At 56.2% G+C, this 26,557-nt stretch overlaps 1 protein-coding gene across 16 annotated transcripts in view; it reads left to right on the top strand.

The window, feature by feature from the left end:
* RAP1GAP2 (RAP1 GTPase activating protein 2) overlaps nt 1-26,557 on the top strand; it is an 82,736-nt gene that overhangs the window by 40,974 nt on the left and 15,205 nt on the right. For 11 of the 16 annotated variants that reach the window (XM_080562739.1, XM_080562740.1, XM_080562741.1 and 8 more), the window contains 9 exons: nt 13,054-13,138; nt 22,012-22,047; nt 22,260-22,304; nt 22,832-22,864; nt 23,176-23,385; nt 23,633-23,736; nt 24,283-24,361; nt 24,802-24,855; nt 25,821-25,904. In XM_080562739.1, the coding sequence (XP_080418865.1) occupies nt 13,054-13,138; nt 22,012-22,047; nt 22,260-22,304; nt 22,832-22,864; nt 23,176-23,385; nt 23,633-23,736; nt 24,283-24,361; nt 24,802-24,855; nt 25,821-25,904 (730 nt within the window). Of the gene's footprint in view, nt 1-2,702; nt 2,878-13,053; nt 13,139-13,162; nt 22,048-22,259; nt 22,305-22,831; nt 22,865-23,175; nt 23,386-23,632; nt 23,737-24,282; nt 24,362-24,801; nt 24,856-25,820; nt 25,905-26,557 lie in introns of those variants that run through there. The other 5 variants (XM_080562730.1, XM_080562744.1, XM_080562734.1 and 2 more) reach the window with 4 other exon arrangements.

Genomic DNA, 26,557 nt, shown 5'->3' with positions numbered 1-26,557 from the left:
CCCTTTTCCTATAAATTACAGATCAGATGCAAACAAAGTCCAGAAGAAATTGATTACAACAAAGACTCATTTGCAGTATTTGGGTGGAGAAGAAAATATGGCTAAGTGTGTCTACTTAAAGTGATTCTCTATTTCCAAATATGAGAGAATTGAACATCTTTAAAAATCAATACAAAGCCACTTCAGCATAAAACAAGAGAAGATTAATACTTAACTTGTCTGGAAATGGGGAAGAGAGACAGTGGAAGATGTCTCCAGAGACAGAGAGAGACTCAATGAAATTTGAAGCTGCTTGTTTAATGCGAGAGGTAAAAGGTTTAAAATTAAAACCCCTCCCCCTCCATTAAATGAAAGCTAATGAGGTGCGGCAGAATTGATATAATTTGGCACGGGAAATGGGTTCTATTTTCTTTTCTTTCTTTTTTTTTTTTTTTTTTACTATGTCTCAGAAATTTGTCAGACTGATGATTCTGCTTGAAAGGAAGCAGACAGATATTTTCTGCAAGAACAAAGGGATTTGTTGGTCCAACAAAAACTTTATTAAAAGGCTTCACAGTGCGAGTTAAGTGCTCTTTCAGTGAGAATGAAGGCGGCATCCTGGTTTAATGTACCTTTTTCCTCCTATCCATGCACGTCCTCTCACCCACTGCACGTGGTTTGGCATCATCTGATGCTGTCCCAAGGAGGCGCACGTTCCAGGGTGCTTTGAGAACCGGTTGGTTTTTCGTTTTGGGAAAGTGGACAACTCTACACCTGTTGAAATCACTGCATCTCCAGCTGCTGCAGGAGAGGCCGTTCTGCTGCCCCAGCCTTCCCAGGGACCCATCCAAGATCTGTTAAAATATTCAAGTATTAATCTTAGCTATAAGTTTAGATCTCAGTGCTTTGCAGAGCTATGTGCTGTGTAGGTGAATACAGATGGGGTGGCCATGACTGTACTGCAGTCAGGTTGTTCTGGGGTTGAATTGATGTGGCATACTGACAGAAATATTGTTCCACGTACTTTTTATCTGCCTTAGAGTGGAATGCATAAAGAAATGGCTATGAAGATGTTGGGGATTTTTGTTGAATTTAAAGAACACATCTGATTAGAGATTGTGCAGAAATATTTAGATAGAAAAGGCCAGAGCTAAGGTGGTATTGATCACCTCGAGCACGGCGGTAGGGAGGTGGCAGGCAGGAGGAGGCAGCGAGAGTGGCAGATGTGCTCCATGGCCTTTGCGAGCTGTTTGCTCCTGAGCAAACACATTTGTCAGGGGCTCTTCCAGGAGAGCCCCACGTGCTGTTAATAATTGACTGCCCATCCGAGAGGGTTTGCAGGCAGCTCGTGCTCCGTGTCCTGGTCGAGGTGGCCATCGGACGCCGTGCCTGCCCGTGGCAGGGTCCCTGCAGAAGTGCTGACCTGTGCTGGGGACAATTTGCTGAACTCCTCTCCGGGGGTCTGGGTCTCCCTGGTACCAGGAGATTTGTGCTCTCCCTGCTTTAAGGCCAGGCTGAGGAACAGACCCAGAGGAACGATTTCATGGGCTTGGCCACACGTGCAATAGGATTATTATGACTTCTCTGAGGCTGGCTGCAGAGATGCAGAGCACCGGTGGGTTTTGGGCAGATGCTGATATTTCAGTCCTGTGGAGGACTAGAGTTTTGTGTCTGTGTTCTCGTACCCTATATGCCTAAAGCATGGACTGCATTTTCATCCCTCTAAGAAGGAACACGTTCAGAGTGCTGTAGCTGGTCCTGCATCTAATTCTCATGAAAATCCCACTAGCGAGGAGGAAGGTGAGGCGGGAGGTGAAGGGGAGGAGGGCAGAGAGACCCGGCTGCTTCATCACCATGGTGACAGAGACTTCCAGGGAAAGGTGCTGGGCTTGTGAAGTAGATCATCGACAGTTTACTTAATAAAAAAATATATGTGTGTTGCCTGGAAGAAGTGGTGTGCCGGCTCCCCCACATAAGAGACAGGCTGGAGGGCTCGTGCTCTGTCGCACTGCTCCCAGCCCTGGCTCTGAGCAGCTCTGCAGCAGAGGGACCTTCATCCCTGGCACGAGCACGGCTGGAGCCTGGCTTGGACCAGCCTGGAGCTGTCCCATATGGGAAAGGCTACATAATGTCTGCAAAAGGCAGAAGGAAAAGTTTGTAAGGCAGGAAAAAAATCCTTCGCACAATTCAGATTTTGAAGGGGCTGTGACGTAACTCCGTCCCCCTAAATGCTGAGGAACCCGCGGTACGGGTGCCCACACGGGCTGTTTTCAGCAAAACCTCAGCAGCAGCATAATCCAGCCTAGTTGTGACATTAGAGCTCGGCCCCAGGAAAAGGGCTCCCGCTCGCCGCGTGTCCCCGAGCCCCGCTGCCGGAGCCCCGCTGGCGGCGGTCCCCGAGCCCGTTCTGCCGAGCGGGCGCCGTCCCTCGGGGCATCTCCGGGGCGCCCCCCGCGCGTCCCCGCCCCGCTGCCTCGGGCGCTCGTCCCGCGCCTGTGGCCTCGGGCGGGCCGGGGGGAAAAGGGGAAAAGGGGGAAAAGGGGGAAAAAGGAGAAAAGCGGGCAGCGGCCGCCGGCACCCGCCGCCCGCAGCCGTGCCCAACGCTGGGGGCGGTGCGGCGGGCGGGGAGCGCGCGGGGAGGCGCGGGCACGGGGAGGCGCGGGCACGGGGAGGCGCGGGCACGGGCACGGGGAGGCGCGGGCACGGGCACGGGGAGGCGCGGGCACGGGCGCGGGCGCGCCGCCGTCCCGCAGGTGCCGCGGCGGGGCCGGGAGCCGGGCGGCGGGCGGCGATGTCCCGGGCGGCCGGCAGGATGCACTCCAGGCGGGCCGGGATCCGGGCGGCCGTGGTGCTCATCGGGCTGCTGCACAAGTCCAGGAGGCAGAACAAGGAGAAAAGGTAGAGCCCGAGCGCGGTGCCTCCCGCTCCCCGCGGACGGGCTGAGGGGCGCGCTCTGCCCTCGCCGCTCGCCGGCGAGGTGCCGGCGCCGGGGACAGGGCTCCGGGCGAGCCGGGGCGGGCGTCGGCTGCGCCCTGCTCGTCGCCGTTCCTGGGACAGAGCCGGGGGGTGCGCCCGCAGGGTTCCCCCGAAGCCGGACGGCGGGCGCAGGGTGACCGCAGCCTGCCCGCGGCGCTTCTCGAGCCACTGCCGGGCGCACCGACGGGCGCACGGCTTGTGCTGCTGCCGCCGTGCCGGTGAACCCTGACCGCCCGTTCCTGTGGCTGCGCCAGACCGAGGAAGACTGTTTTCTTTCGGGGATCGTGGTGTTCGCAGAACTGCTTTAACTCAGCTTAACAGCTTTGTCTCTTTGCTGAGGAACAGCTGACAAATGGTTTCATCTTTCATTGACTAAGCCGCGGATTGTACTTTATGTTCAACTTTGTGTTTGGAGGAAATAGCCTGTTTGTAATATTGTGTTAGCTGGCATCTGCTCTGCATGGCTCCTGCTTTCTCCCCGCACTTATTAGTGTGAGTGGCTCTTTGCTTCAAAGGTTTACCGTGCTCTGATTTATTCTGTGCGTTCTCAGTCAGGGAGTCTCTCTCCTCCAGGACTGTGCTGCTCTGGCAACTTTGTTGTTAAAAATAGTAAGAAATATGCATCCAAATCTCAGAGGCATACATACTTCTGATTTGGGATGGAGACAACATGGGCACTGCTGCAGGTTGATGGCTTCCTTCTCTTTGTTTATTTTTTTCAAGTTGTGATTTTGTAACAAAATCATATGAATGAAGCATTGATTATTTGGAGTCTTCGTTGTAAACTACAGCCCGTAACAAGAAGCCCTGGTTGTTCCCCGTCTCACCCATAAGTTTTGGGTCACAGGGGCCCATTTTCTGGTGCTGCTGCCGTAGTTGCTTTGCCTCGGACAACAGGTGCATTGAGAGCAGGATTTCAATGATGCTTTTGCGGGTGGGCTTTCTGCGTAGCTTGTGTGGTTGTTGCTGTTCAAGGAAGTTTTCTTCTCCATTGCTGGGGCCTTAGGTAGACCATCAAAGCTGAATGGATGGAAATAAACAACCCGCTGTTTTTGGTGGTGAATGAACAGCCCACGAGGGTGCTCGCCAGAACTGAGCCGTGGAGCAGGTGTAGTCCCCGTCCTCCCCGTCCCGTCCCTCTGTCCCTGCCCCTGGTGGGGGCCCCTCGCTGCCCTGCGAGATGGCGGTGAAGCCGCGTGCTGTAGTGGGGCGGTTTGAAAAGCGTGCTTACAGGGGCTCTGCTGAGCTCAGCTGAGTCCTGTGGGCATCTGCGCTGTCTGTGTCAGGGGTGTCGGAGTCAGTTTGGGCCAGGATCGTGGGATTTGAACCCTGTGAGCAGCCCAACCGCCCCCTTCGGGTGCTGGCTTCCCATTCCCACGGTCACCTCTTGGGTTTGGGCTCAGTTGGCCAAAGGCCTTCGCTGTCTGTCTTGGAGGGGCTGGTGCGCTCGGGGTCCCCATGCCCTCCCCAGCACTGGCCTGTCACCAGTGGAAGGCCCTGGCCATGGAGCAGGGCTGCAGGGCTGCCACGCTCTGGAGCCCCTTCTCCTGCTTTTCCATGCCTGTGCAGGAGAGGTCCGAGCCCTCCAGCAGGCTGTGCCATGCACCGGGTGCGCGGGGCACGGGCGCCCTGCGAGGCAAGCAGTGCCCACCCCAGCACGGCCCGGCCGTCTGGCCCCCGGCAGGCAGGAGGGCTCTGCCGGCTGGAGCGGGGCCGTTTGCAAGAGGAGCAAACCCATCGCCTCCACAGAGGTGAGGGACTGAGGGCTGTTTGCTGTGCTATCTGCAGGAAGAGGCAATGCCAGCCCCTGAGTGTCCTGTAGCAGGCGTGTCCCCGAGCGGGGGTCTGGAGGGACCCAGGTCCTGAACTGCTCCTCTGAAGGCTGTCTCTGCTGGAACTCATTGGTGATTCCTGCATTCACCTCAAAATATGGCAGGAAAAGGAGATAGTGCTTTACCAGTCATACAGAGAAGGCTTTTCCCAAAGAGACTCCTTTCCACCAGGTACCAGATTTCTGTGAATGAGCTCAGCATGACACTTGAAGGCTGAGAAAAAAATCTGGCTCTGAACTCTCACAGAATTTGGCCTGTAATGTGGGAGCCTGATTTTTTTTTTCTTTCCCCACCATCACGTTGAGCAGAAACCCTCCCAGTGTAGTTCTTGCTGTGGGGTTTATTCAGGACAGTGAGAGTCATATAGACATCTTAAGGGGAGAACGAGACCCTGAGGAGTTTTTTTTCCTGTCTGCCGTGGACTGAGGAGCCTTCATGGGAGCGATTGTGAGAATTCAGGCAGTGCTTTACGGTGACTGCTTCATCTTATGCAAGCTGCCAGGGCCATCAAAGTGACATAATCTGAAGGAAAAGGAAGGGACTGTTAGCGGTATAGTCAAAAGGGACTCTGTTCCTCCACCTGCTCTTATTTTCTTTTTTTCCTCCTACATTCAGTCTTTGTTCTGTGTTTGCAATTGAATTTTGCTTTACATGAGCCATATGCAAGTCTGGCAGGATCAGTGGCAGCTGCAGAGTCCCTGGTGGCCCATGTCCCTTTCTTATTAGCAACCCAGCAAAGTGCAGCACAACAAATTGACTTCAGCGAGCTCCCCTTGCAGGAGCGGGGTGATGCTTACCTTGTTCCCTCCGCAAGCCTTCCCAGGCAATCAATCTCCCCATGCCTGCCCTGCTCGCTCGAGCTGAAGCGAACGAGCAGCAGTGTGCACCAACAGCTGGTGCGCGCGGGGCTGCAGCTCCCGCTGGGCACGGGGCTGCTCCTGACGCCAGCCCCGCTCCAGGAGTCTCGGGCTCGGCTCAGGGCACCCGTATCCGATCAGGTCCCGTAGCTGCTCCCCTGCCAGTGAGGTGATGCCGCGGTGGTTCCCTCCCGCTGGGCAAAGCCGGCGGGCTGGGAGCCTCAGGCCGGGGTGCACCCTGCCGCTCCTTTGCTGGTGTTAGAGGCAGCCAGAAATTAGGCAAAGGCTTGCTGTCACAGCTGTCAGCTCACTGGGTAGTTCAGCAAGGGATACTCCTAGGTACTCCCTCCTCTGAAGTCATTTGGAGTGAAATCTTCGCACTGGTGAAGTCAATTTTAAAATTCCCATATTTTTGGGTGGTAGCAGGGCTTGGGTTCACAAAGACAGCAGCTCGCGTGTTTTTGGCCTCTCCCCACCTTCAGAAGCACTCCTGTCCCCTGTGCGCCCATGGCACAGACGCCCCGGGCGGAAGCAGTGTCCCTCCGCTGTTGGGAGCTGGTTCTGCATGCGGTTGGAGGCTCTGGTTTCTGGGAGCTGTTCTGTTTAATTTACAAATTATTGAATCAGCTCAGAAATGGCTGCCCAAGGTTCCTTGGCTTGTGTGTTTTCAGGAATCAGATCAGACAATCCTTCTGGTCTTAAAAAGTCCATGAGTCCCTTGGCTCATTTATCCAACTGCTGCTGGAAATCACTGCTTCCTCTCTGCTCCTGGAAGTGAGATCAGAGAACAAAATTTGTAAGCGATAAAAATCTCTTTCCACCATTATTTGCATATCAAGTGTTACTTTCCTAACGAGACAAATTGGGAAGTCCTTGGCGGGTTGGAAAGGATCCAGATTCCATCCAGCTGCAGGCAGGAGGCTGCTCTTCTCCCTTAGCACAGAGCAGGACGGGCGGGTGCGCGGAGCGTGCCGTGACCTACTGAAACAAGCACAACGGCAGCGCCCGCACCAGTGCGGGACGCCCTGAAACACTCAACAATATTTATTCTTGGTGCAGAGGAGTAATTAAAGTTAAACTCATTTGCAGTTAAATGTCACCTTGCTCTTAGCAGGGCTTTGGTTCCTGCTTGTGTGAGCTGTGCAGTCGGGAAGCCTCTGTGTGCACGCAGATGCGGGCTGGTAACTTACAAATACATAATTAATTGCAAGAAATCTAGACCAGAAAATGCTATTCTTTTTCTTTGCTGACTCTCAGACTTCAGTGAAAGAAAGTAATGTTTCAGGTCAGGGCCAGTCTTAGCCCAATACACAGCCAAGGTAAATCAGGTTATTGGGGAAAGCGTTGCACTGCGGGGGCTCTGCCTGCACCTGGTCTAAGCCCCGGAGCACCCGCAGCTTTGCAGAGCTGTGTGCACGTGGCGGGAGTGCCTGGGGTGGCAGCTGGGCCCAGGCAGCCCCACAGCGGCCGTGCCCGCGGCCGTCCCCTCCCAGGGAGCAGTGACACAGCGGGGACCCCTGCCAGGTCACTGGCTACGGATGGAGCGTGGTGCGGTCAGGCTACAGGGCCTCACTTAAGCTCTTGCTGACGGTGTCCAGGTGTGACATCTTAGTGAATTGTCCTTGCTGCTGTTGCAAAAAAAAGCTTTTTTATTTTTTTTATTTTTTTATTTTTGGTGACTTGTGAGCAGGCGACTGAGGGCTGCAGGTCCGGGCAAGGCCAGGAGCTCCCCAGCATCTTGGGAGCTGGACCTGGGCAGGGTCATGCGCTGTGCTGGAGGGTGCTGAGCTCCCCCGTCTCTCCTCTGTGACCCGCCAAAGGGGAGGCTCAAACTTAAGGTGGGAACCCAGACCTTAGTTACTGCTGAAATGCTGGGGAGTTTTCACTTCCAGGGCTGCAGCTCCACCTCATGTGTTCGCTGTGCTGGGTTCCCAGCCCGTGCGGGTGGCTCAGCTCCTGTGCGGCACAGGGGGCAGGGGCCGGAGCTGCCCGGCACCCCCCGGCTGCAGGAGCCTGCCTGCGCCTGCGCTGCCGGGAGCGTCGGGCTGGGGCGGGCATGAGAGGCAAGAGGGGAGCCCGGCCCCTGTGAAAACTTCAGACACTGGGCACTGAATATTAAATAAAAGAAACAGGGAGCAGCTGGCAAGGTGATGCCCGTCAAGGACAAAAAAACGACGGTTCCAAATATAGAGGCTGTTAATTTACAGGACATCTTTGCTGTCCTTCTCAAGGATAAAGCATCTAGACAGCTGAACTTGTTGCAAGTGGGTGTGCTGCGAGAGATTTGTGTCTCCTTGGGCCAGGTTTCTTCTGCAAAATTAAGCGTAGGCACAAACGTAACCTGCGATGCTCTGAGTGTTTAGTTTACGCAGCATAACAAAAGGTAGAGCTCACCACTTAGCGCGGAACGCCGCGGTGTCAGATAATATGTTGACATCTCCCCTTCCCACGCGTAATTCATACGAATGCACTGTGTCAGTTTAGGACCTGTCTGGTAAATCAGACGAACGAAACAAAAAGGCGGGATGCATTTACAAGCTTTCATTACACTTCAGAGTGAGAAGAGGAGAGGAAACGTGCACGCTGAGGCCAGCACAGCATGGGGCCGGGGTGCGCACAGCCCTGGCTCGGCCGCTGCTCCTCTGCAGGGTGCTCGCGTCCCCCGGCCCCAAGCCAGGGGCTCCAGCCCAGCGGTCAGCCTGTGCTCCAAGGTGCTTTGGGGTGCTGCAGGAGGGCGCAGAGAGGTGGAGAGCATCGCCGCAGGGGTGCCTGGCTGCCCTGTGGGGTGGAGACGTCTTTAACTGGGAGCTGATGAAACAGATGTAGGGTGTAGAGCTCCTGGGCTCTCCCCCTTACAGACGCTGTGGGCTCTCCTCAGCAGAGGAGCCGTGTGAAGCTCTGTGCCTGGCCTCCCGACTGCTTGATTCCCAGAGCGCTCTTCACGGCACAGCACCGCAGGCTGCTTGGCTACTGCTGGGCGGTGGTGTTATTGGTAGCACAACACATCGAGGCACTGAACGGGACATCTTTATCAGAATTTCAGAACATCAGCAGGGTTTACAAAGTTCATGACCTGAATTTGTAGGTGCTTTAGGGCTGTGACAAGGAGTGCTCTGAGGATCAGAGAGACTTCACCTGTCATCACTGCTCCGGGAACTCGCCGATACACAAACGCTCAGAACGAGGGGAAAAGTCCCCACCTGCTCCCCCTTGGCACCCCCAGCTGGAGGGGGCTGCGCGGCAGGGCTCATCCCCGTCTTCGTCAGGAATCCCTGCCGTTGCGCCTGTGTAACTGCATTAAGGTATTTCCTTAATTAGATTTACTAAGTATGTACGATTCTATTTTTTTTTCTTTTTGCCTTCTCTCTTAATTTGCCTAATGAGGAAAATGAAGAAATAGAATTACTAAACTCATGCCTGCATTGCTTTCCGGGAAGCCTCTGCTGTGCCTGGTGCTTGCCCCAGCCCCTGCAGGGTGCCAGCGAGCGGCGCGGCCGAGGCCCTGCCCGCTGTGCGCCCTGCAGCAAGTGGTGCGGGGCCACCCTGGTGGGACACGTCCTGCAGCAGGCTGTCCCTCCGCGGGGCGCCCAGGCTGTCCTTCAGCTTGTGCCCGCCTGGGCCAGAGGAGCCCGTGTCCAGGAGGTGCTGCTCCGGAGGATGCTTTCGTCCACCCTGCGATGATGCCAGTGCCAAGGGGTGCCAGGCCGGGGCGAGGCGCACACTGCCCCCCCCCCCCCCCCCCCATTGGGTGCTGCCTCCAAGACCTCGTGTTGCGTGACCGACCTTCGACCCTTGGGGTGTGCGTGCCCGTTGTGCGAAGGAGGGACAGGTCAGCAGTGATTGCAGAGGCCATTTGTTCCAGCCATGACGTGCCAAGCCCAGGCTTCAGCTCATAATCATATTACTGTGTCCTTCCCCACCCCGTCCTTGCACGGTTTGCTAATTGCAGCTGCAGACTGCAGGCGCTTCAGGCAGGAGACGTTTTCTTGTGCTGGCCTGGAGCAGAACCGGGTGGCAGCGGGCTGTGCTGTGCTGCGGGGGGCTCCTGGCCCCTCCGGGCTCGGGGGCACATGGGGCCCAGCTGTGAGGCAGCACCCAGGGGCAGGGGGGCTGCCAGCATCCCCCGGCCACCCTGTGGTCTCCAGCTCTGCAGGGATCCCTGGGGGATGAGCATCCTGGGTGGCTGTGGGGCGCTGGTGTGCTGCCTGGCATCCCTCGTCCGGGTCCAGCCGTGCTGCAGCTGGGGCTCTGCAGGGACCTGAGCCCTTTGCCAGCCCCCAGCCAGCTGTGGCGGGGCCGCGGCGAGCACCCGCTCGCTCTGGTGCAGTCTTCATGTGAGCTCCTGGGGGCCGCTTCGACATGCAGGTGCGCCCTGCACAGATAAAGACATGCTGATCTTCCTCATGGTTCGTTTGTCATCCCCGGAGGGTAATCTCCCTGGGAATTAGGCTGATGGCCCTTGACCCTGTAGCTGACAGAAGAGTGAATCGTGGGCCGATGGTTGCAATTTAACATAACGTATTTCCAGAGCATCAAGGCTAATTACAAGCGCCTGCTGGTGAATGGGTTTGTTTTGCTCTCCCTGGAAGTGCAATAGCAGTTCCAGCAGTTTGGCCCCAGAGAAGAAATCAACATGTGATAGAAGAACACGTTGTTAAGTTGTGTGAGTGATTTTATAATACTTAAAATGTGATGCTATGGCAACCTGTTACAAATCCCAGATCAAGTCAAATTATTTGTATGCATCCCCGTAACTTTAATCTCTGTGAGGTCTGATACGTTTTATGCCTTTGAGGTCACTGTACAGATTGGTGCAATCAGCCAGAGAACAGGGTTCAAAGGAAGGAGAGCAAAGATGAGTGGTTGCCTCCAGATCAGCCTGTGCTGTAGTGCCCTAGAAAGTCAAAGAGGAAATAGTAAAAATCTGTCATCCTGGGTGTTTTTTCAGCAGTGGTGTCACGGTGGGTTTTTGGAGCGGAGACTAGGAAGGAGCTCAATGGACAATATGGGCGGACAGAGAATAAATTCTGCTGGTGCCCCTATGTAGTCCTACAGCATTTCAATTCGTTTCTTGCCCTGAAAATCTGGAAAATGTTATTTTATTTTTAAAACGATCTCCAACAGCCTAGAGACATGGCTGTGCAGCACAGCAGAGATGGGGATGGGCTGTGCCTTGATCTCGCAGCGGCCACCCGGGGCAGGAGGGCCCCTGCTCTGCTGCAGCCTGCTGGGGGGCTCTGCCTCTGCGCGTCCCACCTGGGGCTGCGGGGCGAGCCTGGGCACAGCCACTGGTACCTGGTGCTCTTGGAAGAGCTCCGAGGACTGCAACCAGCAATTAATTAGACGTGTCAGAGGTTGGTCCCCCGGCCCCCAGGGCTCAGCTGGCCCTGTCCCCGTGTGCTGGTGGCCGGGCTGGGCTGCAGTACTGCCGTGGCACGGCCGAGCATCGCCCTGCCTCGCGCGGTGATGGTCCATGGCTGTGCCACCCCCTCCAGGGACGGGGCTGTGGGCTTGAACCTGAGCCCTGAATTTCCCCTGATATCCAGCCGCCGTGTCCCTGGCTATAATTTAAGTCCATTATTTCTTGTTCCTTGGTTGTTAACTAATGGGAACTATTGATCTGCGTCCTGTTAGTGCCCTCCCTCTCTCTGTTCACAGCCACTGTAACTCCAGCTCCTTGGCTCCCCTTTCTCCACCCGGATGAGGGCAGGCGGAGGGCTCCGGCTCGCCTCGCAAGGGACAGGCCTTCACCCACTGCCTTGCATCCTCTGCTTCTCTTTGTCTTTTGCATGGGAGATTTGGAGTGGGGGCTTTTAATTTATGTTGTGATGGGGGCAAAAAGGTGTGGGCCGTGACCCAGGTGCAGGGAGGCGCGGGGCAGCTGGCAGGGCCGGGTGCTGGCAGGGCCGGGGCAAAGCCCGCTGTGGGTGCTGGCAGTGCTGAGGCAGGGGGCTGGGCCGGGGGGAGGCAGGTGGTAATTCCTGCCACCCCTGCACGCACAGGCTGGGTGCTAAACGCTTCTCTGTGTGCACGTTTGTGTGTGCGTGTGTACATGTATGTGTCTTAACAGATGGAGTTAAAGTCCATCGAGACTGGGAGAAGTCTATTAGCAAAAGCAATTGTACATACAGGCAGAAAGAGCAAAAAGCAGCCCTCGCCAAGCTCTGGCTCAGTCTCTTTCACTAGCAGGGACACATCTGGACAGCCACTCCGTGCTCGCGCAGCGGCAGCAGGGCTTTGCACTCGCTGTTGCCTCAGGGGTCTGGTAGAAAACCAGGTCTGCTCTGGGAGCAATTTGGTAGCACCCTGCAAACGACCTGTGAGCGTGTTCTGATTTGGTAAAAGCGCGATTTCTGCAATGCAGCTGCTGTTCCAGGCCCCTCACCCCCAGCAGGACCTTCTGTGGGTGCGGGGGTGCCCTGTCCATGCCGCGGCTGGCACGGCTGTGCCAGGAGCGCAGGGCAGGGCCTGCCCTTCAGCTCTTCACCGGGAGTGAAGCACGGCTACTGCAGAGCGCTCTCTGAGCATTTTTTTTTGCAAGAGGCTCTGCTGATGTACCGGTGCTGGGTGCAGGCACCCCGTCGCGTTTTGGAGGGGCCTGGTGTGCACCGGTGCCTGGCGCCACGCAGCATCGCCCCACGCGCCGCGCTCTGCCATCCCGGGGCGGGCTGCCATGGGAACAAACCTCGTTACTGTGAGATAAACAGTTGGACATTTTGGCCCAGTTTCTGCAGGACTAACCTGGCAGGGATGAGAGGAAACTAAATTAAATCTCAGATTTTCTGACTCCCAGAGTAGCATCTGGCACTACCACTGCGTGTGACGATTTGATTGTCTGCCTGGGAAGTGATTTTTTTTTAAAAGGCACAGTGTATTTTTATCAAATAATCAGCGGAGGGCTTTGGGTCCACCTTACCAAGGCCGAAGAGGGTTTTGGGTTGCATTTCTGGGCAGGATCTTGGTACAGGTACTTCTCCCCTGCCTTTCCCAGTGTCTCAAGTCCTTGTGAGACCCCCCAAAAGTGCCCTGGTGCCGCTCTGTTGTGGCAGTCCCTTCAGTGGGCCCTCGCCAAGCCCCAGTCTCGTGGAGCCTGGCGGGTTTATGCCAGCGCCGCGGAGCTGCGCGCCCGCTCCCCCGTCCGTGGGGTCTGTGGTGCCGAGGTGTGGGGCTGTGTGTGAGGAGCCCAGCCCCTGCAGGGCATGGGGCTCTTCAGAGAACTTTTGTATCACCTTTTTGTGCAGTCGCCTTTTTTTTCTCAGATGTGAGATTATTTTTCAAAGAGAGCATTATGGCCTCTTGGTTTAACAAAAATGTCCCCTGCGTTTCCTTATCTCCTGCCTCTGCTGCTCACTTGCCTCCCAAAACTTCGGGTGCAGGGAGAGCTGACCGGCACTTGTTCTGTTTTGCAGGAAACAGGAGCTGCTGAACAGCTCGGATGTGACCCTCCCGGACCGGCCGCTGTCCCCCCCGCTCACCGCCCCCCCCACCATGAAGGTGAGTGCGCGGGCGCCGCGTGGGGGCCGCTGCACCCTCCTGCTGGCGGCCCCGGCGCGTGGGTGCGCCGTCCAGGCGGGGTGCTGGTTTTGGAAACTGAAGCCAGTGAAGAGCAGCACTTCCAACGCAGCAACTGTACCAGTCTGGGCTGTTCCGAGCGGAGCAGAAGTAGGTGGTTTCTGGAGATCAGCCTGCAGCATGTTCAGACACCATCAGCTACAGAGGGGCGTGCGTGCCAATGGGCCTGATCCTGCGCTGCCTGTTACGTTATGCAATCCCGAGCAGTGATGCCAGGCAGGGGGCAAAGCCGGAATGCTGTTACCCCTCTGATCAGGCCCCCAAGCTCCCCTGTGCTGCTCGAGCAGCCGCTTGCCCAGGCGGACCACGTGGCCCTACGGCAGGGCTGGTGGCGTGCCCACCGCTGGCTTTGTGCCCACCACCAGCTCCGTGCCTGCAGCACCCGGCCAGCGTGGCTGCTGGCCCCTGATCTTTGGCCGCAGTGGAGCCGGTGGGTTAAGGGACTCAACTCTTCTGCTGCTGTCGGAGTAACCTGAGTAATCTGTGCAATAAGAGTTTCCAGACAAAGGAAATGGTAGCTCTTCTCCCTGGGTTGCTGCAAAGTATTCAATATGCTGCCACCCGGGAAATTACTCATTAAGCTGGAGAAGATGAGATCGATGAGAGGATTATGTGATGGCTAAGAACCTGGTTAAATGGTTGTCAAGAGCAAGGGGGCTTGGAAATAGAATATTGAGCTGGAGGAGATTATTAGCAGAGTTTCTCAAGTTTTGGTTCATTTGTACTTTCGTTGATGACCTGGGTGCACAAAGTTGGAGCGAGCTGACAAAGTTCACTGGTGACACGAGGTGTGGCACCTCGGTGGTGTTGCAGAGGAGGAGAAGACTCAGTGCTGGGAGACAGGGGGGAGCGGGACATGGGGGTGCAGCAGTGGGGCACATTGGTCTCAGGGCATGGGGCAGAGGCATGACCCTGCCCACGGCGCAGCAGAGGCACAGGGAGGCAGCGCACAACGCACGTGCCTTGTGCCGCTGCTCCTCGCACCGGCTCGCCCAGCGTCAGCACGGCGGAGACCTGGCAGCTGGGTCCTGCCTGGAGCCGGGCGGGAGCAGAGCTGGGGCAGCTCGCCTCGCTCCTCCCCGAGGGCAGAGACACCTCAGGCCTCTGCAGCATCCCCCGGCTGCGAGTTTCACAGCTGAGCTGTACAGTGCGAGAAGGTTCATCCTTATGTGCACTTTGTACTTTCTGCTTAATTTTGGGCACAGGCTGCAGACAGCTTGCTGGAGATGCTGTCTTCCTGCAGTACAATGCGTTGCTAATGCAGCTGTGTGAGCAAACTCCTCTTAAGAGCATGGAAGCTCTGCCAACAAAAATGTGTTTTCCTGTTGTAGCTTAAATTCCCTGAATGAGGCAGGCTACAATGGCAAAAACCTCCTTTGCTGGTGTAATTCTATGGTCAGGATTGCCTCCCATCAGTCCTCGGAGGGAGGAATTTGTCTTGCACTCATAATCAGCATAGCTGTGCAGCAAAACTGCGCGCAGACCGAGCCAGCAGGGCACAGCACTGAGCGGCTGTGGGGTAAGCAATCCATCTGTTCCCGGGACTCTCCTGCTGCTCTCCCCGTTCCACCGATTTCGGTCCTGGAGTCTCGAGGGGAGAGGAGAGGGGCAGCGCATGCAGCTCCAGCTGCTGGGCTCGGTGTTTGCGGTGCTGTATTTGTTCCCTCCAGCTGGGGCGGGCAGGGATGCGGCCCCGCAGCCAACTCCGCGTCCCCTCTGCACGGCTCTCCCCGGCTCTCCCGTGTGGCCAGGTCACTGCCCTGCTCCCCGTGGCCGTGCCGGGCATTTCCAGCATGTTGGGACAGGCGGGGGCACAGCACGGGGCAGCCGTCCCCCAGGGTGCAGCCGGCTCAACGCCCGCGCTCCGAGCCGCGTGCCAGCAGCAGAGCGTGCATCCCATCCTCGTGCCAGCGAGGCAGAGGAACAGCCAGCAGATTTCCTGGCTGGACTTCGGCTGGCACCCGGCAAGGGGAAGCCAAAGCCCCCGCGTTGTTTACCATCCGCGGAGGACACCACGTTTCCCCGGGTGGCTCGACGCTGAGCAGTGCAGCGGTCCCGTTTTGGGGGTTTCCAGCAGCAGTGGTGCCCCGTGGGTCCCGGCTGAGGGCAGCCCCGTGCCCCGTGTGCCTGGCCCTGCCGCGTGGCTGTGCAGGAGCTCACCCTGGGCTCAGCAGCAGCTGGTCCCACAGGGGTAAGGTGTTGATCCCAGGTTTTAACTGAGGCCAGTGAATGTCGGAGCAATTAAGGGAGAAAAAATATCGTGGCTTCTGAGGGATGAGGGCTGCTTTCCTTTTGGAGAAGGAAAGGAAAGGCTGGGAGCTTTCTTACACAGGGGCTCTGAAGGCAGGCTTGAAGGGTCAGCATGGATATTTGACCATGGAAACTGCAGGTGATGTACTGAAGTTTTGCCTAAACTTTCTGGAATTAACTCTCTTTGTAAATCTACCAGTGTTTATTTTTTAAATTTGGTAGCTTTTTAGTGGCAGTCCTTTTCCTTTTCTCTCTCCTTTTTGTGAGACGAGAGTGGACTCTCTAAGGGACCAAACCTGTTTGCTCCATTTCCCTATCGGCTCTCAGATATTTGACATTTACTGTGAAACGAGCCCCCGGCTCGAGCCCTGCTGGTTCCTCGCAGGGGATCCTCAGAGGTCAGGCAGCAGGAGGGAGCAGCTTTCTCTGCCCTGACAAACCAGCCAGGTAGAGACGGTGACCCCCCTGCGGCCTTGCCATGTGTGGAAGGACCTCAACATATTGAACCTTATCTCAAAACTGAAACCCGCTGCATGGCTGACAAACCACAGCCTGGCCCTGCTGCAGCCAGGGGCCCAGCCGTGCCATGGGCAGCAGCGTGCGGCTGCTTCCTGCATGTGCCATGCTCGGGCAGCGCTGCTGCTCCATCGCGGTCCTGCCGGGCCTCTGCCCTGCCAGGGAAGTGAGCTGGTGCAGTTTGTGTTGTTTTGCAGGAAGGTGTTAAGCTGCCTGGTAGCAGCTGCTGGAGTTCAGGTTGGATGCTCTGACAGTGAGCGTGCAGCCCCTGCTGCCTCCTCGTGCTTGTTCTGCTGCAGCTCCCTCACAGCTTCCTGATTTTGGAGCCACGGGGCAGATGGGCCATGAGCATCCGCACGCTGTGCAGGACCACCTGTGTCCTGAAGAGCTTCTGCCTTTGGCTCTGTCCTCACGGTGTTCCACATGGAAATGCTGCCTTGTGGTGATGCGGGGTGCCTGCTGGCAGGGGTCTGCTCCTCCCAGCAGAGCTGGGCTGGGGGCTACGGGGGCAGCATCTCGGCAGTGGGGGGTTCCTTCTTCCGTCACGCAGGACCTCTTTGCCCTGGCTCATGCTGGCCTTGGGGACGAGGCTGGTGCTGGAGAAGGACGGTCTGTGGGACCAGGCTCCACAGGCAAGGCTGGCAGCACCTGCTTCACTGCTTGTTCTTCGTCTTTATAATCACGTAATTAAAGCAATTAAAAGGTGATTACTGACTTGTTCTGCTCTATGGCAGGATTAAAGGGCTGCAAAATCTTTTACAGGTGGCACAAATTGTCCTTCTGGAAAGGTGTGGTGGGGCTGGGGCTCTTCTATGGATGACACTTTGCCAAGTGCAGGGGAGCCCCTGAGTTGCCAAACACGAATAAAAACCATATTGTCCTCAGGCCTGTGCATGGGCCTCCGAGTTCTGGCTGCACGTGTCTGTTTGGAACTTGCCTCTGGCCCTGCTGCTGCTTTGGTCTCAGCTGCCATTTGCGCCTGAAAGGCATGAGCTGGAACCCGTGTCTGCTTAAAATTAAGAGATGGAGCGGGAGATGCTTGAGAGAGGAGATGCCGGAGATTTGGGGAGCCCTCAGCTTATGGAAGGGAAATGTGGGGTAACTCCATGGCTGGGAGCCAGACACCCAGCCCTTCCAGAGATGTTTGCTTGGCGCCGTGACCGCCACGGTCAGCACAGGGGGTGCTGGGCAGCCGCTCAGGGCTGATCTGGCCGTGCTGCTGCTGAGAAGCTAGGAAGCAGGAGTAGGTCGAGTCAGTGTCCTCGGTGCTCATCCTGGTCTGGCACCGTTCCTCGGGGATTTTAAGGTGCTTCCCAGAGAGCTGTGTGAGACCTGGTGTCCCTTGTCACAGCGAGGGATAAAAGGCAGGGGGTGGGAGCAGGGACAGGAGCGACTCCCTGGTGGCTGAGACGTCCATTCTTTGGCGGAGCCACAAGGGCGTTTGGGCCAAAGCAGTGGTGTGCTGCCTCCTCCCCGGGCGGTTCTGGGGCAGGAAAGCCCTGCTGGTGCTGGTGCTAGTGCCCAGTCTGCAGCTTCTGGGTCAGCAGTCTGGGTTGCCCAGAGCTGATTCTGTGAGGTTTTATGGTTGGGATTCGTTTGTCTCCTGCAGAAGAGCTGTGGCTTTTTTGTGCTTGCAGATGCCAAGCTGGGGAGGCTGGGTGTTCTGCATCAGGCATTTGCTGCTTCCCATCAGGGACAGGGGAAAAGGCACGTGAGTGACGAGGCACCGATGGGCCTGACTTGTCCTGGGTGTCCTGAGGCTTTGTGGGTCACCTTTCTTCGAGTAAGCATTAAAAGGAGGGCTTGGGTTTTGGAAGTATTTGGAATGCATTTGAAACCCATTTGGGCACAGGCAGAGCCCGTCCAGCTGGGTGCTGGCCACCCAGAGGCGGTGAGCAATAGCTCGCTCCTCCTGCAAAACCAGTTTTCCTGGTGGACGGTGTAAAACTGGTGGATTACTTTTTTTCTGGTGTTCCCTTGGCCTTTTCCCCTGCCAGCCCCTTCACTGGTGTCCCTGTTTCCCTCTTTGACCTTGCGCCACAAGGACTTGCCACACGCGTTGCCCCCGCGGCACTGGGTCAGGGGGGCAGCAGCCTCCTGCTTCGCGCCGTGCCTCGCCGGCAGCGCCGTTCGCTGTCAGCAAACTGCCGGGGCTGCCGATCGAGGAGCTGCGGAGTACCAGAGGGGCCCCGCGACACCACGGCTGCCTGCGCTAATTATGGACATACGAGCTAATTGCAGAGACTGTTAAATACCGTGTGGTTCTCCTCCACATGCCAGACCCAACTGGTCCCGGACTGATGTGAATACCTGCTGAGCCTCCTCAAACGCAGCTGCATGCAGGTGGAGCCAGCTGCCCCCAGGAGGCACCAAGGTGTGCCAGATCCTGATGGCTCCGCTGGCTCCTGATGCCCCGGTCACCAGGGCACGTGCTGCATCATGCAGGGCGGTGTGGAGATGCCATCCTTGCTGCCTACAGAGGCTGCAGTGTCACCGGAGTTGGTTTTCCTGAATCCTTAGCATGCAGTTATGTGTTTCAGCCTGTTCTGCTGTATCTGTGCAGCCCTCTGCCCTTCTCCAGTGGTCACACGCTCTCCTGGCTTATTTAAATGATAAAGACCCAGTGCTTTGCAGGAAGGGGTGAGGGTCCTGAGCTGTGAGCCTGTAGGAGCACGGCTTGGGCACCCCGCTTCCAAAGGGACAGCCTGTGGCAACTTTGCCAGCTTGAAAATAAATAATGGTGAGGAAGAAAAAGCAAAATGTCCTCCGCTCATCTGCACTTGCAGCTCAGGCTGCTGCAAGCTATTTATGGCTCTTGGCCGTGGTGGCTCGATGTGCGTGCAGCGTTGGTGCTGATCCTGCAGCCAGGGGGCACAGCCCCGGTGGCCTCACGGGGGGGTCTCGCCAGGACCCTGCATCACAGTGTGGCTGTTACAGGGCGAGGGGGGTCCCTGCGAGGGGCAGACCCCACGGCAGTGGTTGGGACAGGGTACCTGCCGCCTGGTAACTCCGGCTGTGCCGGGCTCTTCTTGCTCTGTTGCCCAGACGGGCCAGGTGTAGCTGTGCAGCAGGACTGGGGAGATGGGGACGTGGGCTTGGCGGGAGCAAACCCAGCGTTCCCCTTCCCATCACCTCCTGCCCTCCCCTTGGCTCCCCTGCTGCATCTCCTGCGTGCCCGCCGGCCCTCCTGGAGCCACACCAGTGTTCAAACCTCTGCATGCTTCCTGCCCAACCTGTTTCAGGCACTTCCCCGCGGAGCCACCCTTTTAAATAACAAAGCAGCAGTCCTGCAGTGCCTCTGGCTTGGAGAAACATTAACGAGGGGAGGTGTCGGGGCTGGGGATGGTGTCCAGGCTGGCACTCAGCCTCTGCCGCTCCGCACTGGGCTCCCGTCAGGACGTGTGATAGCAGCAGCAGCTCCCGGGGCGCGAAGACGGCTGTCCTGGCTGATGCGGCAGGGGCGATGTGGGGGAGATGATGGATTTCCTACGGGGCCTGCTGGTGAGTGCCGTGCCGCCCCCGGGGAGCGCAGGGAGGAGGTGCAGGGCAGGCGCCTGGCTGCGAGCACCTCCGTGTGCTTGCTCCTCAGCCGCGCTCTCCTGGCGCAGTCTAACTTCTAACTTATCTCTTTCAGTTTTCTTTCTGGGTGTCATTTTCTTTGGAAACCTTCAACGTGGGCATTTACTGGCTGTGCTGCTGCTTCTGCTCTGAGTCGCTCCTAGTCCACAGGCACCTGCTTGCTGAAACGTGCCTCCAGGGTGCTGCGGGGTTCTGCAGACACTGCCCCAGCTAACCTGCCTTTGGGCCAGACTCCGTGCTGAAGGAGAGGAATAAATGTACTTTTCTGTACTGGAATGCTGGGATGTGATGCTGTGCATCCCTTCTCTGTGCTGTCAGGGTAACACATTTAGCTGTGAGGGAGCATGGACATGTGAGCAGGAAGGGAATAACAACTGTACCATTTTTGGCTTGAGTATTTTGCGTTCCTGAGGTCATTAGTACAAGCTACTGGACAGGTTTGCCCTGCCTAAGGTGGCAGGGGTAATGATTTTCCACACTCGTGTTGCCTTTGCTTGCATTTACAAAGCAGATGCAGTCATGGCAATTCGGAGCAGATAGGCTCGGTGACTCAACTGGAGTAAGGATAAACTCTGTGTTGGCTAAATCCACTGCAGGTGACATAACTTCCGACTGAGCAACACAAAGGTATAATTGTCTTAACTGTAATTACCAAAATATTTGTGGCCCAGTAAAGCTTAGCTTCAAGTATGCATAAATTCCTAATGGGTACAGACTGCTGTTTGGTTTATTAAATGTGTGTACACATTTTCTACCGGAACTCACTTTAGAAGTTGGATCAGGTTTAGCCCTGTGGTTTTGCCTGCCTGATTCTAGCTGCTGGCAGTGGGACCTGAAAACTATTTTAATTGTCTCAAAGAGCATGTGTCCATTGTAGAGACCTGAAGATAAAGTGGACCTTAAAAGGAGCTTGAAATAAGGAAAAGCCTTTTTAAAGTGCTACTAGTTTGGGCACAGAGCTCTTTTGAACCCTGGTTTCATTTTTTCCTGCTGCAGGTGCAGGAGATAAAAAAGGGGCATAGTCTAAGGGTAGAAATATGGCCAAGGCTGCTGCTGGGGTGTGCTAGTCCCTGGCTGTGCTGCTGTGTCTTCCTTCCACCACAGCTGCTGTGAACTGGAGCAGCCACTGGGCTGCTCATGCAGCAAGCCTCACTTTGGCTTGCTATGTTTATTGGAAAGAATATCAGTGTTTTTCATTTCGTCACCTCCTCCTCTCTTTTTTCTCTCTTTTCTGTCTTTTGAAAAATTCAGTTTAGTCTGGAGTTCACTGTTACTTACCCCAGCGCCGTGCTCTTTGGTGCGGTGCCGTGACGCCCCTGCCCTAAGTCCTGCCCTATGTCCTGCAGTCCTCTTCTGCACAGAGCTTCTGAGAACCAACAGTGCCGGTGCTACCGGTCCTGCTTCCTGCTCTCCCTGCCCAGACCGAAGGGAGGCCGTACCCCCAGCCTCTTCTCAGCAGTGTGAACCATCATCCAGCCTCCTGCAGACGCAGCGATGGATAGCCAGAGCAAATGCGGATTAAAGGAGGTTGGGGAGAGGAGGAAAGAAGCTGCTTCACCGTATCTATCTCCAGCAAAGCCACATATTGGTTTACTGGGAGTGCCCCAGTATTGACAGCTGGAGTCTGCCTAGATAATCTATTTGCACGTACCCAGGAGCAGGACAGGCCGTGTGAGGGTGGGGGACCATGCAGCTGATGTCCCCAGCGGCTGTACTGCCAAGGGGACAGCCCCGCAGGTGCCGGTGTGTTGAGGAGCCGGTGCTGGCCGCAGAGAGCAGGTTTTCCCATGCCCTTGCCCCGGTCCTGCCCTTGTCTGCTGTGCCCCAGCTGCCCTGGCAGCACCAGCACAGGAGTGAGGGGCTCTGGGAAGTGCAGGTAGGGCGAGACAGGAGCAGCATTTCCTCAAATCCCCCCTCTTGTCTGTGGTCGTGCACCCGCGAGCCTGCCCCAAGCTCTCAGCCCATCCAGAGGTGCCGGGGGGCCGGGATGCTGGCGGGACGTGGAAGCCCCTGGCAGCGGCAGGGCTGGTGACAGGCTGCGAGAGCGGGATATGCTGCCTGGCCGTGGGGTCAGGACAGCCGAGCCGCTCCGGACCACGTCTCCAGCCCGTGTCGGCACTGCAGGGAGCTGGAAACGTGGGACTGAACGGCCTGAGAAAAAACTGGGAACAAAAGGGACCCAAAGAGGTTGTCCAAACTGTGGTGCCAGCACTGATGTGATTAGAAAAAGAAATAACTAAAGAGCCTTTATCAAACTTTACACAAGGCAGGCTGGGAATTTGTCCGGGGTGAGTGTTATTTGCAGGTTGAACTGCACGAGAGCAGGGCAGGCTCTGAGGCACGCCGAGGCGCCGGGCACCGCCGGGGCTGCCGGCCGCGGCCTGGGCTGGGGCTGCCTGACCTCGTGCCCGCTTCAGTCGGACAGGAGATGTCTCTCTTTTCTTTTTCAGTCTGCAGAATTCTTCGAAATGCTGGAGAAAATGCAGGTGAGCAGCGGTGTGTCAGCGAGGCCTGTTTCCCAGGCTTGCCCTCCCCATGTCCGTCCCTGTTTTGCGGTGTGCCGGCTCCCCGCAGTCGGCTCCGCTCCTGCCGCTGCCTCAGGGTGACTGTCGTGAAACGTCCTGCCCTGCCCTGCCGGCACCCCCGGTGCTGCTGAAAACATCTTTGTTATTCTGTCTGTTGGTTTTGTTCCAAACAGGCACCAAAACTTGAAGAACAGAGAACTGGAAGCCAAAAGCATAAGGTTTGTTGAATTTTTTTTTCTTGCATGGATCTTTTCAAGCACCCCCCCCTTATCTCTACAAATCTGGGCTTTAATGTTTGTAGCCAAAGACAGTCACTGTAAGGACTAAAAAGGATTTAAGTGTTATCTAAAAGCAAGGCGCTGATTGAATTGCAAAGATAAGAGAGTGGTGCATGTAAATCTCTAATCCAGCTTTGTGTCCAAACCTGTGTACTTCAGTGGAGAGTGATTTAAAATTGTTGGGTTTTGTATGAGGCATGGAGAAGCTTGTACCATTAACTGGTCAGGGGAGCGGGGTGCAGCAGGACAGGATGCTGGGGGCTCACAGGCCAGATCCGGGCCGTGCCGGGGGCTCAGCCGCCTCTCCCGACCTCGCCGCTCAGCGCCTGGGTCAGGTTTGGGGCGCGGATCGGCAGGACCAGCTCGCTGGGCAGCGCTCCCCGATTGTGCTGGGAAAGGCTGTGGTTTTAAGGGACGGCTAGCAGGGAGCAAACTCTCATAGGCGGTGTTGTGATTCCTTTTTCCAGGAAGACTACATCCCGTACCCCAGCATCGATGAGGTGGGTGCTGTGAAACACGCTGGGGCAATGCCTTTCCAGAAGTGCCGACAGAAGGGGAGCGTGCAGAGAGCCTGTTCCCAGCAGGAGCTGTGCAAACCCCATTTCCTCTCCCCTTGCTCCATCTGTGTGGCTGAGCTTTTCCCGGGCAGCACACGAGCCCTCTTCAAGGGGAGGGAAGAGGCACTGGAGAGGGGCAGGATCTGCCCTGCGGCGTGGGGCTAGGGGCTGCTGCGGGAGGGGCAGCCAGGGTGGGGGCAACGAGGCCGCACGGCTGCACCCCGGCGCTGCCCAGCTTCCCCATTCCTCCCCAGATCCTCGAGAAGGGCAGCCCCTACCCACTGATCATCCTGCCCCAGTTTGGGGGATATTGGATCGAAGACCCGGAAAACCTTGGCACGCCCACCTCGTCCGACAGCAGCATCTGCGAGGAGGAGGAGGAAAACCTCAGCCCCAGCACCTACGGGTACAAGCTGGAGTGCAAAGGAGAGGCCAGAGCCTACAGGAAGCATTTTCTGGGGAAGGTAGGTGCCAGAGGCAGCAAGGAGGCAGCTGAAAAATGCTCCCACCCTGCCCAGGAGAAAAAAAGTAATCCTACAATTGTGAGCAAAATAGGCAAATTTTACAATTTGCCTTCTTGCAAGGAGAAGGGATGGCTGGTGTGCAGCAGCGGCCACCGTGCCCAGACACCTGCGGGAGCCCGGGGGGGTGCAGGGCAGTCTCCTGCTGTGTGCAAGCTGAGCCACCTTAACCTGCTTTCTCTATTTGTAGGACCATTTAAATTTTTACTGTACGGCCAGCAGCCTGGGAAATCTGATTCTTTCTATTAAGTGTGAGGAGGCAGATGGCACTGAATACTTAAGGATTATACTCAGGTATGGAGAAAAGAAGCACAGTGCTTAGCAAAGTGTTTTCTCTTTGGAAGGCTCTTGCTTTGTTTCCGCTCTAAATGCTGTAGGTGTGCTGGCAGCACACACGTGTCACCTGCATGGAAGGGCTCGGGTTGGGTGGGAAGCCAGAGGCATCGTCCTGTGTTGTGACTGCCTGACTTCTGATAATGAACACAAGGCTTTGATATGCTGCTGAAACTGAGTGTGGAACTCTCCATGACACTGGGTAATATCTGTCATACCTGTCACTGGCCTTCCTGTAATCTGACAAGGCCCAGGGTGGCTGAACTGTTGTCTCATTTCTCCTCCAAACTATGAATATTTTAAGATCTGCAGAGATTAAAAGAAAAAACGACCCTTTGCTTGCTAACCCAGCCCAGCAAGTCCAGCAGAACATCTCCCAGGGCCTGGCAGAGCCTCCTGCGGCGAGCACGCCACAGAGCCAGCCATGGCTGGCATGCGGGGAAGCTCCGGTGCATCTGGTATCGCAGGATCCTCCCTAGCATCCGTTCATTTCTTTTTCTTTGCCAGGTCCAAAGTGAAGACATTGCATGAAAGGATCCCTCTGGCAGGATTTAGCAAGCTGCCTAGCATCCCACAGATTGCAAAGGTAACCGGCACGGGGTGCCTGCTGTGCGGACATGGAGCGTTCGGCGAAGCCTGCGCCACTGGTGCTGGGCCTGTGGGGCCTGGGCTCTGCTGCCGGGGTGTGCTGCGGGCCCTGCCCCTGGCTCCTGCCTGATCCCAGGCAGGTGGCTGGGTGATTTCAGGGGGAAGGGGAGGAAGAAGCGGCACCCGTGGGGAGACCTGCGAGCTGTCTTGCTACTCCTGCAGTTCGGCAGCCGACGGGCCACAGGGCATCCCAAAGCAGGGGGGATGCAGAGGGGGAGCTCCCACAGTCCGGTGCAGGGTTTGGCTCCCTGATGAGACACTTGCAGCCATTCCTTTGGATTTCCCAGGCCGGGCTGCCCGTGGCTGCCTGCTGGCAAGGCTCCAGGCAGGGTCCCAGCGCTCCTGCAGGGGCTGATGACACTTTTCCCTTGCTCCCAGGCCTTCTGCGATGATGCCTCTGGACTGAAGTTTAACCCAGTTCTGTATCCCAAGGTGAGGATCTTACCCAAGTTGGTTGCACATTCAGCCAAGGACAGGTAGGGTTAATTCTCCCTTTCTCCCATGACCCAGAAGCTCTGATACAGAGCATAGGCACTTGTACTGCATCTTCCTAGCTCTGTCCCTTTGAGAAAGTTCCCCTCAGTGCTTTGTACAGATGCAGGGTGTAAGATACTGTTTTTATCTGGGCTCAGCATTATAGGATCTGGGGTAGGACCTGCGTGCACCCACCATGGTCTTGTTTGGGAGCTGTCCTCCCAGGCATCACAGCGCCTGCCCCAGGCCATGGAGAAGGAGGGAAAGGCTGTGAGGTGTGAAACAGCCTTGGTTTGATGCCTTAAGGTTGACTTGAAACCCAGTGAAAAGTGTTGAGCTTGTGCTTGAGAAGCTGTGTGGGAAGGGAAGCCGCGATGGACGGTTGGCTCCGTGGCAGGACGCGGTGTTTTACCAGCACGGTGTTTTATCAGCAGTCCCTGCAGGGCACAGCAGGTTGTCCTCGCTGGTGACGGGGCCGGGACTAGCTCGTCCCCCCACTCCGGGATCGGTTGGCCTAGAGCGTGCTCTTGTGCTGCCACAGAAACCCATTACGGGGAAGTTATACAGCAAATCCATCATTTTCAACTACCTTTTATGTGGCAGACTTTTTATGTGGCAGGCCCAGCAGTGTGTTACGAGGCAGTTTCACCGCCCTTTGATGTAGCCGAGATGAAGGCAATTCATTCATCCGTTTTCATTACTCGTGTTGCTACCAAACCATCACCTGGAAGTCTGAGAGCAGCCGCTGCCCGCGGGAGGCTGACGGACGCCTCAGAGGCGTGCCCACACGGCAAGCGCCGGTTCGGCAGAGCGGGGTCGCTGCCTGCTGCGGCCTCGGCAGGGCCGGCGCTCATGGCGGCAGGGCCCCTGTGGTGGTCGCTGGTTTGGACCACTGAATGAAATTGTGGTTTGTTTCACTCCAGGCGTCCCAGATGATAGTGTCTTACGATGAACACGAAGTCAACAACACATTCAAGTTTGGTGTGATCTACCAGAAGTTCAGGCAGGTGAGTAATCCCCGCATCGTGCTCACGGAGCGTGTCCTGCGGCACCAGGGCTTCTTTGTCAGGAGACGTGGGGGACCCCTGAGCCTGAAATTTGGCCCTGTAGTTAATTTTGGCACGTGTGACACACCGTGTCACTGGTGTCCTTACGAATAATGCATTTCTTACTACTTGGATGTTTCCCTGACTCAAAATATGATGTGGCTGAAGAAAAATCAATTAAAATCAGCCTGCGAGCGGCTGTAGGGAAAAATGGATGTGAAAATGCATTTTAGCAGCCGTGGTGTTTTAATCAGATGTATGTTTAGACAGTGAGACCGTTACATTTGTCTTGGAAGGCTGTAGGCTATGCAGACATGCGTTTGCTGAAAATGCTTTCATTAGCCTAGGAACACTGGATGCGAAGCACGGAGACAGCTGAGTCTTATAATTTACCAAAGATTATTCTGACAGGCACCCTAATTATCCTTACATATTGCATTTTATTTCGGATTGAGTAACTCATGGAAGACCATAATTACGGTCTTGTTGTTTTGAAATATACCACACAAAGGATGATTAAGACTTAGATTTTTCCAATGAAATATTAATCTGTGTTCCAGTATTACCCCTGCTTTATCCTCACGTCTCTTTCTTTTGGTCAGAAGTTGTTCTCA

The sequence above is a fragment of the Anser brachyrhynchus genome (genome assembly GCF_964034855.1).
Source record: "Anser brachyrhynchus genome assembly, chromosome: 20".
Lineage (NCBI taxonomy): Eukaryota > Metazoa > Chordata > Aves > Anseriformes > Anatidae > Anser > Anser brachyrhynchus.
Note: the sequence above shows the minus strand (reverse complement) of the source record. Positions and strands in the feature narration are given on the sequence as shown.